An 18651-nucleotide genomic window follows, 5' to 3' on the forward strand; every position below is an offset into this window, starting at 1 on the left:
AATGGATTTACCCAGTTTTGAAGTTAAGCAACACAATTGTCAGACACATCATCGTCACGCTGCAGAGGTCTATGGAACTTCCCATACCTACAATAAAATTTAGCGAATGCTTTAACGGTGACAGACGGCTTGGTGCAACCGGCCTTTATTATCAGACATCGTAACTTTTCCAGCAACTTTGGTGCATCATTGTGGCGTTTGGGGAATATAATATACATGTTAAGGGCGTACTCAGTATCGTATTCTTATCAGGAAAAAGTAGAAGAAAATTTTTTTTTCGCTAAAAAAATTTTCACTTTTGTATGAGCCGGGCCGCGCGAATCGGTCGAATCTCCGTACAAAGATAAACAAATTTTTTGCGAAAAAATTTTTTTATCCTACTTTTTCCTGATGAGAATACGATACTGAATACGCCCTTAAACGGATCACCACCATTTTTGTTACACCCTGTATGTCCCAAGCCAGCTGAAATAGTTAATTAGGTCATAAATTAAATATAACATGATCATACCATCCCATACATTAAAATGCGACCGCCTACGAACGCGCTTACACTCCACCACACATAGATGGCGCCACAAAAAAATGCCTTGTTGCCACCCATTATTTGTAGATTGGCATTAAGTGTCAATTCCGAGCCGTAAATCTATGTCAAAAGTGACACTTAACGCCATCTACAAGTATAATCGAAAGCTACAAGACATTTTTTTTGTGGCGAGATCTATGTGTGGTGGAGTGTAAGCGCGGTCTTAGGCGGTCGCATTTTAATGTATGGGATGGTATGATCTTGTTATATTTAATTTATGATTAGGTTTAATAACAGTAAAATGAGCCTTAATCGACCATCTACCTAGAGAACACATGTAATGGAATCCACCTTTATTTTCACCATGCTGCACCGAAATTGCTGGAAAAGTTACGATGTAAGTATGCTTATTATAGATGAAATGTCATTAGGGGAAAATGCTCCAGTTGATTTCAGTGACTATTTTGAGATCGTACCATGAATTGTTACTTATTTACTGTGTACATTTGATCAGGAGTTGAAGAAAGTATGTGAATATTGTGATCAGGAAGATTTACATGTGTATAGTTAGTAGGGCACTGGTCCCACCGCGAGCTAGTAAACTATGAGCTATCGGCTATAAAAACGAACAAAAGATAATCACTCCCGCGTAATTAAAAGAGACACGGCGATGTTTATAGTTACTCGCCCAGCGGTGAGCTATCAATATCACCGTATCTCTTTTATTCGCACGGGAGTGCTTATCTTTTGTTCGTTTTTATAGCCGATAACTCATAGCTTACTAGCTCGCGGTGGGACCAGTGCCTAAATGAAGGAAATTAAAAGGAAAGAAAAATAGAAGATCATTTAATCGTTACAGTAGCAGCCTTACAATAAATAACATGACTAAAAATAAAAACTCCTATGAAAGGAGTGAGAAAGACTCCTATGACAGGAGTGACAGAGACAGAGTACTATTTTTTGTCATTTCAGTCACACTTTCGAATCACCATTAGATTGAATTAAATGGAGGGCCACAAACACCAACTTAATGTTTTCATAGTTTATGGTATGTAAACGCCGCCGCGAAAGGTAGTCTGGCTCTGTCGCGCTAATACGCAAGAGCGATAGAGATAGATATCTACGAGTGTTTCGTTTCGTGAGCGTTTGTGCCATTCGGCTACGTACCCAGTTACATACTTGCAATTTTTACATTTCTAATATATATTTCTATTGTATGATTTTTAGGTACACTTTGGTGCCTATTATCATCATCTTCCTCCTTGCGTTATCCCGGCATTTGCCACGGCTCATGGTAGCCTGGGGTCCGCTTTGACAACTAATCCCAAGATTTGGCGTAGGCACTAGTTTTTACGAAAGCGACTGCCATCTGACCTTCCAACCCGACGGGTAACTAGGCCTTATTGGAATTAGTCCGGTTTCCTCACGATGTTTTCCTTCACTTTGGTGCCTATATTGATTTATATAATTATGTTCCTTGAAACAAAGAAATACTCCGATTCTAACAAGACTATAGTTTCCACAGATTAGATATACATAATTACATACATACATAAGTATACATAGTACCAACTATCAAGAACCCAAAAAATCTCAGATGGGATCAAGAATAAGGTTCTTATAGTAGTAGGTTAGTATAGTACCAACTATCAAGAACCCAAAAAATCTCAGATGGGATCAAGAAATTATATGAGTACAAAACGCGAGAGTTATATGATTTTGTATATTTTTAACCCTCGACGCAAAAACGACGGGGTGTTATAAGTTTGACGTGTCTGTCTGTCTGTCTGTGTGTGTGTGTCTGTGGCATCGTAGCTCCCGAACGGATGAACCGATTTAGGTTTAGTTTTGTTTGTCTGAAAGCTTAGTTAGTCGGGAGTGTTCTTAGCCATGTTTCATGAAAATCGGTTTACTATATCGCGGTCAGGGCTTTTTTCAAAATTGTAATTTTGTGGTTAGGTTATGTAATTAGGTGGTAGATTTTGTGGTGGTAGAAGTTGTCGTCGTATATCGGTCGGATATCGGTCCGACATCCGATATCGGATCGGATAATGTGAAAACGCACTAAGTGTTACAACACACTAAGAACTGACCAGTTCAAAATACTTGTGCTTGGCTGTCTTTTTAGTCGTGCTGCAATATGGACCTTATTACTCACGAGGTAAAGTGTATTTTTAAACCCCGACGCAAAAACGACGGAGTGTTATAAGTTTGATGTTTCTGTTTGTCTGTGGCATTGTAGCTCCCGAACGGAAGAACCCAATTAGATTTAATTTTTTCTTGTTTAAAACCCGAATTAGCCGTGAGTGTTCTTAGCAGTGATCGGTTTTTTGGATTCGACATGGGGTGAACGACCTCAATCATTATGTTAGTATGGATATGCCCCGGGAATCCGGGCTTAATGTTGTTAGAAAAGGCAAAAAAGTTAGAAGCAAATAATTAGAACTGAAATCCAAAGAAAATAATGAAATGTCAATGTCAAGATTTTGAAGTATTTTTTCCATCATGAATATCATGATAGATGTAAGGTAATACTTTGTGGAGGTTCTAATATATTTTGCTTAATAGAGTGTAGAGATTAAGGAAAAGAATAGAAGTTTTTGTCTCAACTGGTTGCCATGTAAGAGTAAAAAGTTCCTTAAGAGATAATTTCGTCGTATCAATATGAACTTTTCTACTTGATATCCCGCGAGGGTGAATCCAAAAAACCGATCACTGGTTCTTAGCCACGTTTGATGGAAATCAGTTCACTGTGACGGGGTTTTTTTCAAATCGGGTAACTCACGTAAAATTGTCGAAGGTCGCTCGACATGTTTCGCTCCGTAACGAGAAGCATTTTCATTGAGCACGCGCAATGCCGAGCGACCTTCGAGAATTTTACGTGAGTTACCCGATTTTACATGTTTAATATGTCATTGTCTCACGGTAGTTTTTTTTTTTTTTTTAATTTTGAGGTTATGTAACAACTGACCGGCTCATGTTTCTTATGCGGCTTGGCTCTGTCCTCGAAATCTGCCACCAGCACCCGGGATTGCTGTGGGATGTGGGTCTCCAGGAATATCGACTTCACCTCTTCGGCTTCGTGCTGCAATATAAATGGTAAGTCAGTGGGATAAGATTAGTTTTTAAGTGTATATAATAAATAAATAAATATTGGGGACACTTTACACAGATCAACTTAGCCCCAAACTAAGCAAAGCTTGTACTATGGGTGCTAAGCGATGATATAAATATTTAAATAGATACTTATATACATAGAAAACATCCATGATTCAGGAACAAATATCTGTGCTCATCACACAAATAAATGCCCTTACCGGGATTCGAACCCACCGCGGCTTAGCAGGCAGGGTCACAACCGACTGAGCCAGACCGGAGGTCAAATATCAAGACCAAGGAGTTGTACAGGTGATCACATTTATTAGCTGAGTTTAGACGTGCAAGTTTTGAGACAGAAGTATATTATGCAAGAAAGAGGTGCAGATATTTGCCACTCACTCTAACATGTGTGTCTCAAAATTTGCAGCGATAACTTGCACGTCTAAACTCAGCTTATGAGAAATCGCTCGATAGTATGAACATGTTACGCTTACGCATCGGAAAACTGAAAGCATGCGTATGCGTATACACCGTGTTTTTTTGTTTTCTGTTAAATTCGACACGTAGCTAGGTTCATTATCAGGAACCACCCTGTATATCACTTTTAGCTAAATTCGGAAAAAACATTTTTTCATCATTTTCATATATAATAAATGAATTTATTACTTTTATTAGTGTGAGAGACCCTTACGAATAACATTCAAGTTAGCATCAAGTGATTGACGGCACATGTCAAAACAAATAACATTAGGAATTGGTAAAGGCTGTCACACACGTGTTCAGTAATTATCTTTATTTTTTTAATAACTCGATAACCGTAAGAGTTAAGACGCTAGTTTCTTAGATAAATTAATTGTATTTGATCTAAAGAACCTGCCCTTAAAGTTAACGGAATTCAATAAAAACAGGTTGTATTTTCATACTAACGAGCGATTTCTCATACACAGAATGCGGCTCGGTGCTGAATGCTGATAGATATGACCACCCTAATGTGACATCTTGTGGCATAAATCTAAAACTTAACCTTCCAAATCACATGTCTTGTTTTGGTCTACAAACTTGTGGTACAAATAAAAAAATACTTTGGAATTGAAACTACAAGAAGCTATTAAAATGACGATTCTGACATAAATATCACTATTTCTAAATTCACTTAGGACTCGTACACTGATAATGATATACCTAATTACCTACATAATGACAGTGACAATAATATTTTAGCAAAAAAGCAAACAAAAAATAGTCTTTGTAATAATCAATAAAATTGATGTATGTACAGTCAAGTGTAAAAATATGGGTGCGTACAACTTATCAAAAATATGTCCCATAGCACTTTATGTCGGCGGAATAAGGTATCGGTACATATTTTTGAGCGGATAAAATCGATACGTATTTTTGCACTTGACTGTATATGGTTTGTAAAACGATATTCTGGGTTGTATTACGTTTTTGTGTTAGCTAAATCGGCGAGCAAACTACAATGAAAGAACTTACCTTTTTTAAATCCGTCAGATTTTAGAGGTGCATTAAAAAAAAGAAGGTACGTTAGCCAAATAAAGACATGTTACTGAAATAAAACTGCTTATTCATGTTAATTTTTATTATAGAATAGAGTGCGAATCAGTACATTCTTCTGTGTAAGGTACAGCGGGGCAAATCTCGACTGGGGTGCAATTGTAACTGATCCATTTTTTCCAATATTACACTATGAGTTCTAAATGTATCCACTGAACACGCCTACCATATATAACCGGTGGACACTCATGCAAACATTCTAAAACATGGAAAAAACGGACCAGTTACATTTGCCCCGCTGTACCTTACTATAAAATAAGCAGTTTTATGTACTACGACTACTATACAATGGTCAATTTATGAATGTTCAATATGATGATCTAGGGAAGAATAGTTATTTTTAGGATTTAGTATTATTATTTGGAAATTAGAGAACAATTTAGTTTCATGAGTAACTCTAAGAACAAGTTAAATTATTTTCATAGAAAACATTTAAACTTGTATTTTTTAAGTAGAGGGCGCCACGAGCCTTCGGGAATGTCATATACTCGGAAATTTCGACCCTTGCCTTCGTGTACCGATGGCCGAGTGGTTCAGACATCCGCTCGGTAAACGGAGTACGCTGGTTCGATTCCAGCTCGGAACACTTGGAGGCCGTGGTCACTTTTTCTTTGAATATGACATTTATTTAATGTTCATCAGTAACTCATTAATGTGTTTTATATTTTCATGTTAATAAAAAAATATTTTTGTGGTTATGTTTTAATAGTTTTTCAACACACTTGCTCGTAACTTGGATATTATTGAACCAATTTTAGACTATAAATAATTAATGATACTTAATCCGGTTGAGTTAATAAAACAATACTTTCAATGAGGAGGCACATTGACATTTTATACCGCCAGGTGGCGTCTGTGCAAGTGTCTCGGCATGTCACTGTCATTCATATGTGTGAGGGAGAGAAAAAATATATTCTTCACGCTCTGTGCAATGGACTAATGAGGTGGCGCCATCTGTTGTTCATAACTACATTATCCAAACTTCAAATCGATAGCATACGTACTTGTCTAGATATTTAGTAATGTGACAGACAAACAGACAGAGTCGCACGACAAAGGTTCTTTTCGTGCCTTTTTGGTACGGAACCTTAAAAATAGGACTTGTCCATACTGCGCAGCCTATTATACTGAACATAATATTTATCATCCACATGTGATACCATATCTGAGAAAATTAATATCCCGGACAACATAGCTATAACTTGTACCTAATTCACGTTAAATTACACTAGTGGTTGCCCGCGGCATCGCTCGCGATTAATTTTAAAATTGCTGAATTCTCCATACATACTGCCACCTCCCATAGTAGGGAAGTGGGGGGTCAGAAATAGACAAAAAGTAGCCTGTGACACTCTCCTTTCAACTATATCCTCTTAAAAAATCAGGTCAATTCGTCGCTCCGATTTGCCTTGAAAGACGGACAAACAAACAGACACACATTTTCCCATTTATAATATTAGTATGGATAATAGTAAGTATGGGTGTAAATCACACACTCAATTGCATTTAACAATATGAAATACTGTTTTACTGGAACTAATTAATTGAAATTCTAGGGTTGACGCATGCTACTTCAATATTTTTATCCTGCAATTTCATAACAATTAATTGTACAATATTAGTCATAAATGTAATTGATATTATTCATAAAAAGGGTAGAGAAATTCATTAAATGTGACGAATCCAATACTAATTGATCTGATTTTTTAAATGGAGATATGTAATTGAAGGGATGATCACTATGATCAGGATGATGAAAAGGATTTTTCTTAAAAATCTGATGCACTCTATTTTGATGATTACGGTGATTTAACTTCATGATTTTTTGATGACACACTTTTTGTATAGTAATGTTTTTTTAAGGAATTATGTGGGATGTAAGCACCAACCTTAATACGTCTACAAAATGTAAAATCAATTCAATTTAATTGAAAATCTTAGTATCTAATTCTATCAATTCTCTTCACTAGCGTAGGTTTTATAATTATGTATATCAGGGCCTTCAACATAGTGATCTTATTACCAACATGGCCATCGAGGTAGGTGTTGAAATATAAATATTATATCTCATACAAATTGTATGAGAAAAGTTTTTCTCGATTTGTGGATTTTCTAGTATGAATTTTTTGTTTGGTCTCATACAAGCTTTTGATCCTTGATAGGAATGGGATCGATTGGCGTCAAAAAAATAAGTTTATGAAAAATGACCTTTTTCTCGCACCCTGTATGTTTTAAAAAATCTGTTAACGCCAATTTTCATAAATTAAAAATCGAAGTAAGGTTTTCTAAGACCATTTCTGAGTGGCAGCACGGGATCTGGTAGCAGTAGTAGCTGCTCTCACTGACCCGCTATCAAAATACACCCTGTATGTATGACCCCGAACAACTGTTAAATGGATTGGTTCCTGGCTGGTTATGCCGGCATTGCTGACAGCCGAAGTGAGTTGGCATCCTGAGAGGAACCGCCAGTCAGATTTGAAATGGAAAGTATCGCAGTCAACTGCACTGAATAAACTTAAAGATTTCTTGGACTATTCCAATAAGCCATCGACATTTTAATAGGCAAGACATTGCTACCTACCTGGCACCCTATCTGTAGCTTGGACCCCATTTTCGTAAAGTGGACATGTTTAATTTCTTTATGAGTGTACTCATAGAGTAATAAGTAGGGGAAGACTTGTAACTCCTACATCAGAAAAATGCATAGCGTCATTCACGCGTCAATCACGCGTCAACTAGCGTAAATTATCAGTACCACTACTCGACACTAGGTGTCAACAGTGTCGCGTCTGCCAAGAATGTAATATGTATTAAAACAGTTTACAACTTATATATTACAAGCAGAAGGAATTGAAAACAGAGTACTGATTAATATCATACTATTGTATTAGCTTAAATTGTTGAGCATAGACTTTTTGTCGTCGCGACATCTATTGACAAGTAGCAGTACTGATAAGGAAGGAATTGATAATGAAGGACCGAAAATTCTGGTGAAATTAGTCGAAAATTATGTTCTGGCCGACTAGCCGACTAGTCGGCCACTCAAGCGCCGACTAGTCGGTAGTCGGCCTAGTCGGCCAAATCAATAGTCGGTAGGTACATCCCTAATTTTTACTCTTTTTTTACCAGACTGTGTGTTTCAGTATAAATGACTAACTACACATAGGTACGTGCAGTCGTGCAAGTTAAGGGGTCAACTGTCACTGTCATAGACAGTCTGAACAATGTGCACGGTGCAATGCGCTCTCACCGATTTGGCGGGCGCGGCGGCGGGCGCGGTAGCGGAGACTGGAGCGGACAGCGGAGCGGGCGCGCGGCCCGACGTGTGCGCTGTCAGCTCCATGCCCACCACCTAAGGGCACCACCACCAACCAATCAGAATAGCCGATTCCTTGTCGGGATTTTGAATTTTTGATATTCTTTTCAGTTCTCTACTTTTTAAGTAAGGAAATGTGTGTGGTGCATTTGTATTATAAAATTTACCCAAATTTTAGTTAAAGTTACAACAAAATATTTTTCGATAGTTATTACACCGGCCACGAAAAAGAAGACGCGACATCTTCACAACAAATAAAAAAAACTATATCTAAATCGGTTTATCCGTTCGGGAGCTACGATGCCACATACAGACAGACAAACAAACAGACTGACAGACAGACACGTCAAACACCGGGGGTTAAAAAAATAATCATCATAGCCCGCGTCGTCTACTCAAGTTGTAATACAAGGTCATGTAAACTCACCTTAACGCTGACTTCTTTATCAGGATCCACCTCTTCCTCCTCTTCCACTGGAGAATCTTCTTTCAAAGCCTCCTTCAGCAGCTCAACAGTCTTCTCAGCGTTTTCCCTGGCCTCATTCAAAAAGTCTTTCGTGGACTTCGCTAAGTTATCCTTCTTTTCCTTAATGTCTTCTGACAGTTTTAGCAAGTCTTCTTCAAGATGGATTCGTTCTGAGTCTTTTTCTAGTGATTCTTCTTCAGATTCTAGTTCTGGAGTGGGTTCTTTTTCAGGGGTTAAATCTTTAAGTTCAAGTTCTGCCTCTTTTTCTGGGGTTGGTTCTTTAAGTTCAGGTTCAGGAGTGGCTTCTTTTTCTGGGCTTAATTCTTCTGGTTCAAGTGATCCCTCTTTTACTAAACTCGGTTCACGTGATGCCTCTTTTTCTATAGGTTCTGGGGATGCCTCTTTTTCAACACTCGATTCTTTCGGTTCAATTTCCGGTTCAGGAGTCTTCTCCTTGTTTTCGACGTATTCGCTAGCTATGATAATAGGCGAGCTGTGGACGGAACCATTTGTGTATGGCCGTGTGTGGTTTTCTTGAGATTCCTGGAAATTGTACAAAAATGAGATGTTAATGAGAAATGAGGAACAGAAGAGTCAAGGGGAATACTTTGGTAATCTCTTTATTATTAAAATAAATTACATTCCTATACTGTAGGTACCATAATATTAATTAAATTTGAGGAACAAAGTATTCTACAAGTCAATAAAAATTTAAAAAATTCAAACTTGTATCGCTTTTCCCCTGGACTCAACTTTTAAAGGATCTACAAACAGCAACACAACAGCGACATGCGTCACAGATTGACCAATCAGAAATCAAGGATTAAGAGTTTTTTTTTATGTAAATCTTTACCAGATGAGAATATAACAAGTAGTATTTACTTGAGTATCGCAGTAGTTCAAGAATTTTTAAATGAACTGGGTTACAGTCTGACCAAAAAGTAGAAATCAAAAATTGGGAACATTGTAGAGTCATCCCTTTCAAATCAATATGTGTGAGAAAACGGGACGAGACTACTATGTTGCCACTTTTTACAATACAAATACTCTTTATTGCACACCTCAATACAGGAAACAATGTAGTAAGTAGTATACACAACAACTTAAGAGGTAACACAAGAGGCGGTCTTATCGCTTTTAATTTCTACTCTTCTCGGTCAGACTGTAAACCTGTTAGCGTTTTTCAAATATGTTTGTTTTTCATATCGCCACCGTGTCGCTTTTACTAAAGGCCAAAAACTAGTCTAAACAACAGCACACATTACACAGAAAAAAAACCTCAATGGATTATAATCGAGTAAAATTCTAACAACCACACTGCATGTATGTCACACAGTAGCTAAAACGAAGCAAAAATTAAAACTGCAACGACAATCCTACTCTATTTTACAGAGTGCAAAAAAAGCATATAAAAAGTAAAAAAAAATCATAAATAGTTTATTCCTTTTGTTTAAATTTATCGCAGTTTATTAAAGACATAAACGTTATAAATCAAATGATTCGTGAAATCAAAAAGCTTCATAAGATAGCGATGACGATTTGTTATTTTATAGGTGAGTTGTTTAATGTAAAACACGGGAAAATCCAAGTGAGAGACAGCGTTTTAATCTTAGTTTACAAGCTGAGTGGACTTTCGAGCAAGGCAAAAGACAATTGCAAGGCCTTAATGCCTCTGCAAGCATTTTGACGCTTCTCTTGACGTTCGTCACTCAGGCCGCATCCTTAGGGCTAGCTTAGAAATTACACGACTCGCGACGTCTAAACGCGCCCTTAAAATCATAGGGCGATTTCTTGGAAAACAGATTTTTTATTTAGCTTAGTTTTCAGAATTATTAGTAGGATATTTATGGGAGTTAGTTCGAACATGGTAGCTTAGGCACAGACAGACAAATGAAACGACACGGGGTGAGCCAACAGACAGAGATGCTTGCTCTGACATAAGTGACTTTCTATCGCTAAAGAGTCCTCTTGAATTATACAGTTTCTGATGAAAAAATGATTACCTATTGCAAGAAGCAAAAGGACTCTTTTGTAATGGATACCCACTTATAAAGACACGCGGCAGAAACGAAAATAAACATGCTAAAAATTGCAAATGAAAAATAAACTGTGATAATGCCACGTTTACGTTTTGGTGTATGTGATCGATCGTATGCTACTGTATTTTTTCCACGGTTTAGTGAGAATAGGTGTGTTGAAATAAGGGTTCGAAAATATCCGATATAATAATTATCAAAATATCAGATATTTATGATATATATCGGATATATATCAACTTTGATATGTATCCATTTTGTATGGAAGGCATATTATTATTTTGTTGCAATATTTATGAATACTACTTTAAATAAGAAAAAATCTACTAAACATTTAGTAGAAAAATAGTAAGAAACAAAAAACTATATTTTTAACAATGTTGCATTTTTTTACCATTTTTGTATTGCAATATTTATAAAAAAAAAGATATATATCGGATATTTATATCCATTGATATATTATATCGTCTATCCCAGCTGGATATATATCGATATATATCCATTGATATATATCCTCGAACCCTGGTTGAAATATTACTGGAAATATGGTAAATGGGTGAAAAACATTTAGGTACCCCATTTTACAATAAGTAGTCGAGGAATGTTAGCTTTTTCTCACTTTGGTCCAATCAAATACAAAAAACAATGTTATAAACATGGCATAAGAAAATGCGAACGAAAAAGGATGATCGTGAAAAATTAAGTGCAAAAATAGGTATAAAAGTGCCGTAATAATGAATTACAGGTAAAATTTGAAAATTTTCCAGATGTGATCCATTCGCGAATCACGAATAACGAGCATTCGGCAGATCTCTAAAGACGCGTTTAGTTCTTAGTTTGTCGCAAAAAAATGGCAGATGAATGAGACAGATAGAAGAAAAAAAAAACAAACGAAAAGCGAATGCCACAGTTGCACTATGCGTCTTGCGTTTGCAACAAGCGTACCTTGTAAAAGAAATAATATTCGGCTAATGAACTGTAGATACCTAGATAGATTCTGATCTACCTACTGACATAAAGGTTCCATAAATGCAAAATAGGACATTGAATGAGGAATTTTCGTAAACGCCCCGCATTCGCGTGTGTGGCATTCGTAAGGCCGCGGATTGGCGCTCGCGACAAGCGTCGCGTCGAGCGTCAAATCAAAGACGCTCGTATATTTAGTGAAGCGTAATGTAAGTACGAAAAACCTTGATTTGACGCTCGCTCGCGTTTAACGTCCTGTTGTTGCGGGCATCTTTCTTAATTTAATTATACTATTTTGCGACAACAGCGGCAGTCGCTTGTCACTTGCATCCACTGCGTCTGGTAGGCTACTTCACAACAGTGACATTGACAATTGACATTGACAATTCTGTGCTTATTTCTGGGTGGATAACATTATTACTCAGCGTCAATATCAGGGTAATGAACGGCGGAGTGTTACTGCTGGGCGACAATTGTCAATATTTTGAAATAGGCCATAGCTCGCGGACGTACTAAAGCTTTTTCATCACATTTGCTGTTTAAAGGTCTCATTTCGTCCACGTGTAAAGAAAAATAATGAACTATTTTATTCCCAAGGGAGTAATGGATTTAGTTTTAAAAATTAATACAATCCATACAATACTTCAGGCAAAAGATGTTTCAATCAGCCAAGGATTTTTTTTGCACAACTAAAATTTCACTATTAAGCTATAAAAAATATTACACGGTATAAAAATGCATTTTATTTATGTTTTACAATTATTTCAATGTGTTTACATTTATTTTGTAAATTTCACGTAGATAAATCGTTATAATTTGCAATCTGGCAGGAAATTTTGACGGCCATCTCGATTTGCGCTTGACCGCGTATCCATAGCAACGAGCAGTACGACACCGCCATACATTGAAGATTTTGCCTTGTTTTTTTTTTCTGGGTTTTCCTCTCAAATGTGATGAAAAATATTGGGTGTAACTCAGGAGGTAAGGATTTTGTAAACTCGTGTCTATAACTCTCTCCAGCCTGCGGCTGTCGCGAGTTATTAACACTCGTTGACAAAATCCCCCTTACCTCCGTTGTTGCATAATATACTATTTTTAGACGTGACAGAGAAAGATGCCCGCACTTCAGATGTTCGCGTCAGGCCCTGTAAAGCATGCAATGACCTGTCGTTGCTGGCTCTGTGCGTAGCTCGCTTCCATCTGCTGGTGCACCTCCGCTACCAGGCCCGATATGGCCGTGACAACTGTATAACATCGCACATTAGAAGATGCAGGGACATTGTGTACAATATGATGCCCCCTTCTATCCAGTTTCAACGATAAAATGCTATACGACTTGTCCCCAAGATCTGAACTATTTAATTCGGATTTAAACTTTTGTGATTTTGACACATATTTAAAATTGCAAACGGGACTTAATCGCGTATTACTATGTTTTTAACAATGACGTTTCAAGGACCCGTGGTCTCGGGGCAGAGTGGATAAAGTCACGTCGGATATTAGTGTTAAAAACATAGTAATACCAGGGGCGGCTCACTCCGCGTTTCATTCGTACATTTCAACGGCCGCGATTTCGCGGCCCATAATCAAAATCAAAATCAAAATAATTTATTCAGCAAATAGGCCACAGGGGCACTTTTACACGTCACATGTACATAGGTATTTAAAAAAAACATTTAAAATTGAGTTGAAATTACAATTGATGTCATAAAGTTTGACAACCTTCTCGCTGCGCAATAGAACTCAATGTCGCATGCAGCCCGTTGACAGGTTGTTGAGAGTGAACCTTCTGTACTTGTACTTTTATATATTCTGTGGTAATACGCGACTAAATCCCGTTTGCAATTTTTAATAACTGTTTAATTGTTTATTGGAAAAGTATTGACGGACCGAATTACCATAAGATCTTACTCTAGCGTCAATTGAGCGTCGGCGTCTTGTACGCGTCATAATGTCGTCATTGTACAGTTGCGTCGAGGAATAGTCATAGTGTCAGACACTGACGCTTGAGATACGCTACACTGCGATTTTTTTTAAATTATAAATGAGCTTACTCTTGACCACAGACTAGCCAGAGGCGAAGACGTGGCCTACGATGGAGTGAGCTCGCCCAGAAGATGCCTGTTCACCCTTGATTTGAAGGTTGCCGGGTTATATGAGCTCGGAAATATAGCCGCCGGCAAGGAATTGCGATTGCTCCTAGGATATTATTTAAGAAATACCCGACGCTAGCGTTGTTCAAGCCATTACGCCAACGAACCGTCGATATAGACTAGACTAGACGTCGACGCTCGGAAGACACTACTCTTTGTAATATTTTTTTTGCTATGTTTGCATCTAATTAATATCAATCACAAATAGATACAAGTCTTTAGCAGGTCATAAACCTTTAGAATCGATCGATTGATCCATAAATCAGATCAATTGGTCATATATTAATCGTATTTTGATAAATATAGATGCGCTCAATATAAGTTGGCACGGTTGGGACAATTCTAATGACTCTGTCATTTGTCATCTCATTAATTACTGTACACTTTTACGTGAGGTTATTTATAAGTTCGAGATAATCGATGTTACAAGTAGATATGAAACATACAATTGTTTGAGCCAAAATAATTTTTTTTTTCACTCAATAGAAGTAGACAAGTGGCAAAGCTTGGCAAAATGCTTATTTAAATGATTCCTCTTTCTAATTGACCAAAAAGAAAACATTTTAAATGCCTTTTGCCTTCTTAGCTACTTTTTAGTAGGTATCATCTTTACCTTTTAGGTAGGTGCCTATCTTTAAATTTGTATTTAATTTTTGGCTATATTTAATGTTCCATTTATAGTTTTCAATTTAAAAATACATTATAAAAATCTAAATAGTTAAACGCATATCCCGTTTGAACGTAAATAACAATTAAACAAAACAAACGATTAATAAACACTCTCGCTTTCAAAGAAAATATTAATAAAAAATCTATAAATAAAATGAAAACAAAATGACGGAGGACGCACGCCGGAATAGCACGATGCATCAGACGAACACTGACTTGGACGCGTGCCAAGCATGAACTTTTCATTGACCACAGGTGAATCTTATATCTTTGCTATAAAGTTTATGGCTGCTAGTTATCTATTGTATACTAGTAGCACGTTGGGTGTGGATGTAATATAGTGAAAATCTGCAAAACTGCAGTTTTTATTTAGATTTTTAGTTTTACAAGTTTTTACGCAGCAATATACCAATGTACCTATGCATGTAAAAAATTACACAGAAGATACCTTCTAAGGGCAGACTTTACTGTGTGTATCGAGCTAAAGATTTAAGTTAACTCGATATAAACACATGTTTTGTAATAATTTTGAAGTTTATATTGTTGTACATAATAGCGTAACAGTATCATTTTAGTACCAAAAATACTCTGGCACAGCGATTTGGTGCGAAGTAACATTAAATTATACACCGCACGCCGTGAAAATATTTGACACTCGTACGCTAAGTAACTACGTATCGTATGTATATAATACGCCACGTGTATCTAATATTTATAAAAAGTCTAGTCTAGACGAATGAAATCTATAAAAATATATTCAGTAGTGCTATGTAACTAGCACAATGCTATTTCTTACTTTCATGACATCATGCTCTTGTTTTAATGACAGAATTAGATCTTTTTCTGTCTTACATTGAATGAGTGAGTGAGTCTTACTATAGTACAATTAATGAATCCATAAAGTGGGTAAAGTAGTTAGTAATTGGACAAAAATTGGTTTAACCGGGTACTAAATTACATCAAATGCCAAATTATTTTATGAGGTTAATAAAAACTAGTCGAAAATTCAAAGATGAAACTATTAACTCGCGCTAAAAAAGGTCATAATTTGTATTAAAAGGGACACGCAAATTGGACTCTAAGTTCTACGTTATAGGGCCAGCCAACACAAGTATCTTATTAGCGTCGAGCAGTAACCAATAGAATTGACTAAACTACTTATGACGCTCAAAATAGGCTAGTATAGACTGGCCCACTAGCGTGTTTTGAGTGTTGACGTCTAGTCAGCGCTATTAAAAATGGCGTGGCTGCGCAATTGCGTCGACGTAGCGTCCCAGAGTAACCTAGAGTTGACTAGACGTCGACGCTTCAGAAGATAGTGTGGGGTGGCATCTATGTTAAAAGGTCAGCATTCGTCTGGATGCATTCATTGCGTCACACCTAACCGTCACCAATAAGTAACCATGCCGCAAGCCGCTACGCTAACTTTGCCAAGCCAAAATGCCGTGAACGAAGTAACAAAATGACGTTTTGGCTTGGGCAATATCAGTTCAATCTTAGGGAGAGCTGGCTGGTACTGGATTTTTTACTGCGTTTTATTAATGAATTTATGTTATTTATGTCTAATAATTCCGTAAAATTAGCTACTGAAAATGTATTAGTTGCAGTGCGTTCCTGCAACTCAAGAATCTTATGCGCCATCAGTAGGTATCAGTATTTGGTTTTGACGACCGGTTTGGCCTAGTCGGTAGTGACCCTGCCTGCTACGCCGCGGTCCCGGGTTCGAATCCCGGTAAGGGCATTTATATGTAAGTATCTTATACTTTTAAACGAGCAATTCTTGTATATTTATTTATTTATTTATATTATATATTTATTTACACTGACGATCTCGGAAACCGCTCTAACGATTTCGCAGAAATTTGTTATGTGGGGGTTTTTGGGGGTGAAAAATCGGTCTAACTTATCCTTAGGTCCAGGAAAACGCGAATTTTCGAGTTTTCATGCGTTTTTCTTCGCGCGCCATCTCGTGTGCAGTAGTTGTACTGTTAAGACAGAATTCTTTCGGTCGATGTAAGTACTATTTATTGCAAACACTAGATGGCGACACAGGTCAAGGCTAAAACGAATAGAAAATACACTATTTGAGTGTTTGTGGCGAAATGCGCGCCATCTCGTGTGGAGTAGTTGTGTTGTTAAGGCTGAGAATTCTTTCGCTCGATGTAGGTACTATTCATTTTTGAACTAGATGTCGACACATGTCAAGGATACGAAACAGAACCGAGCTCGGTTGCCCAGATATTTTGCATATTATGTATATCGTTGTCTGAGTACCCATAACACAAGCCTTCTTGAGCTTACCGTGAGACTCAGTCAATCTGATGTGTAAGAATGTCCTATAATATTTATTTATTTATTTATTTTTATTTGGGTCATAACTTCAGTAGTGAACATCTTTAGTATTTATTCTTCTAATTAATTATTAATTGGAACTGCTGATCATGTTTATGGTGATTAATTTACTTTGATTTCTAAATCTATTAACTTACCTAACATTATTTTAGCCTACCTTAATTATCTTTACACCCACTGTATTTCCTCTGTAAAATTTATCATCACAGTACAAATTATTGAGAACACATTCAGGACCAATACAATCATTATTGACATTATTTAGATCATCCTTATGATGATTGTTACTTGTATTCTGTATTTTAGTTACTTTACTGTCCAAATATACTAACTTAACATTATTATAGCCTAACTTCATTGTACGTAATTTTTTTGTCTTTTTTCTGTCATCTATCTTTATCATCAGGGTAAATATCATTGAGATCATATTCAGCAGCATTTTGATCTTCATTCTCATTATTACGATTAAGGTTACCCCGTTGCTGTTACCTTTTAGTTTCTTTACTTCTAAATCTCCGAACAGTCCGAACCTAACCTTTTTTTTTTTATCCGACCAGCCAACTCTCTACAGCCTACAGGGTCTGCAAGTCCCAGTACCGCGTCTCGCTTGGCGAGTTGTCCGACGATCCTTTGCATGGCCCGCTCGGTCTCTTCGAGCCGCGCCCTTAGCGCTTCTAACTCCACGTCCCCTGTCATCATGATCATGATTATTTCTCCTTCTACCTCTTAAATCTTTCTTTGCGTTGTAAATATACCAAACTAAGACTCTTTTAAGTCTAACTTCATTATTTTTACGCCCACTGTCTTTCCTCAGTGACGTTTATTATCACAGTAGACATCATTGAGATCACATTCATGACTAGTAAAATAATTAGTTTCATTATTGAGAACATGTTTATGATGATTGTTACTTCTCATTCTGTATTTTAGTTACTTTACTTTCTAAATCTACTAACTTAACATTATTTTAGTCTAACTTCAATGTATTTATATTCTTTCTCTTTTCTTCCACATGTTTATATTGTTTATCATCACAGTAAATGTCATTTCTGAGATCATATTCAGCACCAGTATATAGAACTATTTTACAACACCATATTCATATTACTTATTGAAATGGTAAATATTTCTTATCTTCTAACAACATTATGGTTATGGAGTTTTTTGTAACAATAATGAATGACGACAATAAGCCTCAATTTTAATTATTATTAATGACCCGATGCCCTACTTGTGAACCTAATTAGTTTTCTGATAACCCACATCCCGTTTTCCTGTTAGTGGTCGCATAAAACAATTATAACAATACTTACTTGCGTCCCTTTCTTTAGGTCCTGCGTGCAAGAGAGATAAAAAATATTGATTTTTTTAAAGACACTATTGAACTAAGAAGAATCTACTGCAGTGTGTATACTAGTAATATACGTAGTATAAGTCTGATCATAAGGACCTATTTAAAAATAAGATCCTATATTTTGACAGGGTTTTTTATG

The 18651-nt window shown here is 36.7% G+C and overlaps 1 protein-coding gene across 5 annotated transcripts in view; it reads right to left on the reverse strand.

Moving 5' to 3' along the window:
- The window catches only part of LOC125234695 (proline-, glutamic acid- and leucine-rich protein 1), a 53871-nt gene that overhangs the window by 6384 nt on the left and 28836 nt on the right, over positions 1-18651 (reverse strand). Inside the window, exons 6-10 of one of the 5 annotated variants that reach the window (XM_048141046.1) lie at positions 18472-18492; positions 17756-17847; positions 8944-9525; positions 8451-8552; positions 3498-3611 (exon numbers count right to left, since the gene is read on the reverse strand). In XM_048141046.1, coding sequence (XP_047997003.1) covers positions 3498-3611; positions 8451-8552; positions 8944-9525; positions 17756-17847; positions 18472-18492 — 911 coding nt within the window. Of the gene's footprint in view, positions 1-3497; positions 3612-8450; positions 8553-8943; positions 9526-13148; positions 13229-17755; positions 17848-18471; positions 18493-18651 lie in introns of all 5 variants that reach the window. The other 4 variants (XM_048141047.1, XM_048141050.1, XM_048141048.1 and 1 more) reach the window with 4 other exon arrangements.

The sequence above is a fragment of the Leguminivora glycinivorella genome, chromosome 16 (genome assembly GCF_023078275.1).
Source record: "Leguminivora glycinivorella isolate SPB_JAAS2020 chromosome 16, LegGlyc_1.1, whole genome shotgun sequence".
NCBI classification, from domain to species: Eukaryota; Metazoa; Arthropoda; class Insecta; order Lepidoptera; family Tortricidae; genus Leguminivora; species Leguminivora glycinivorella.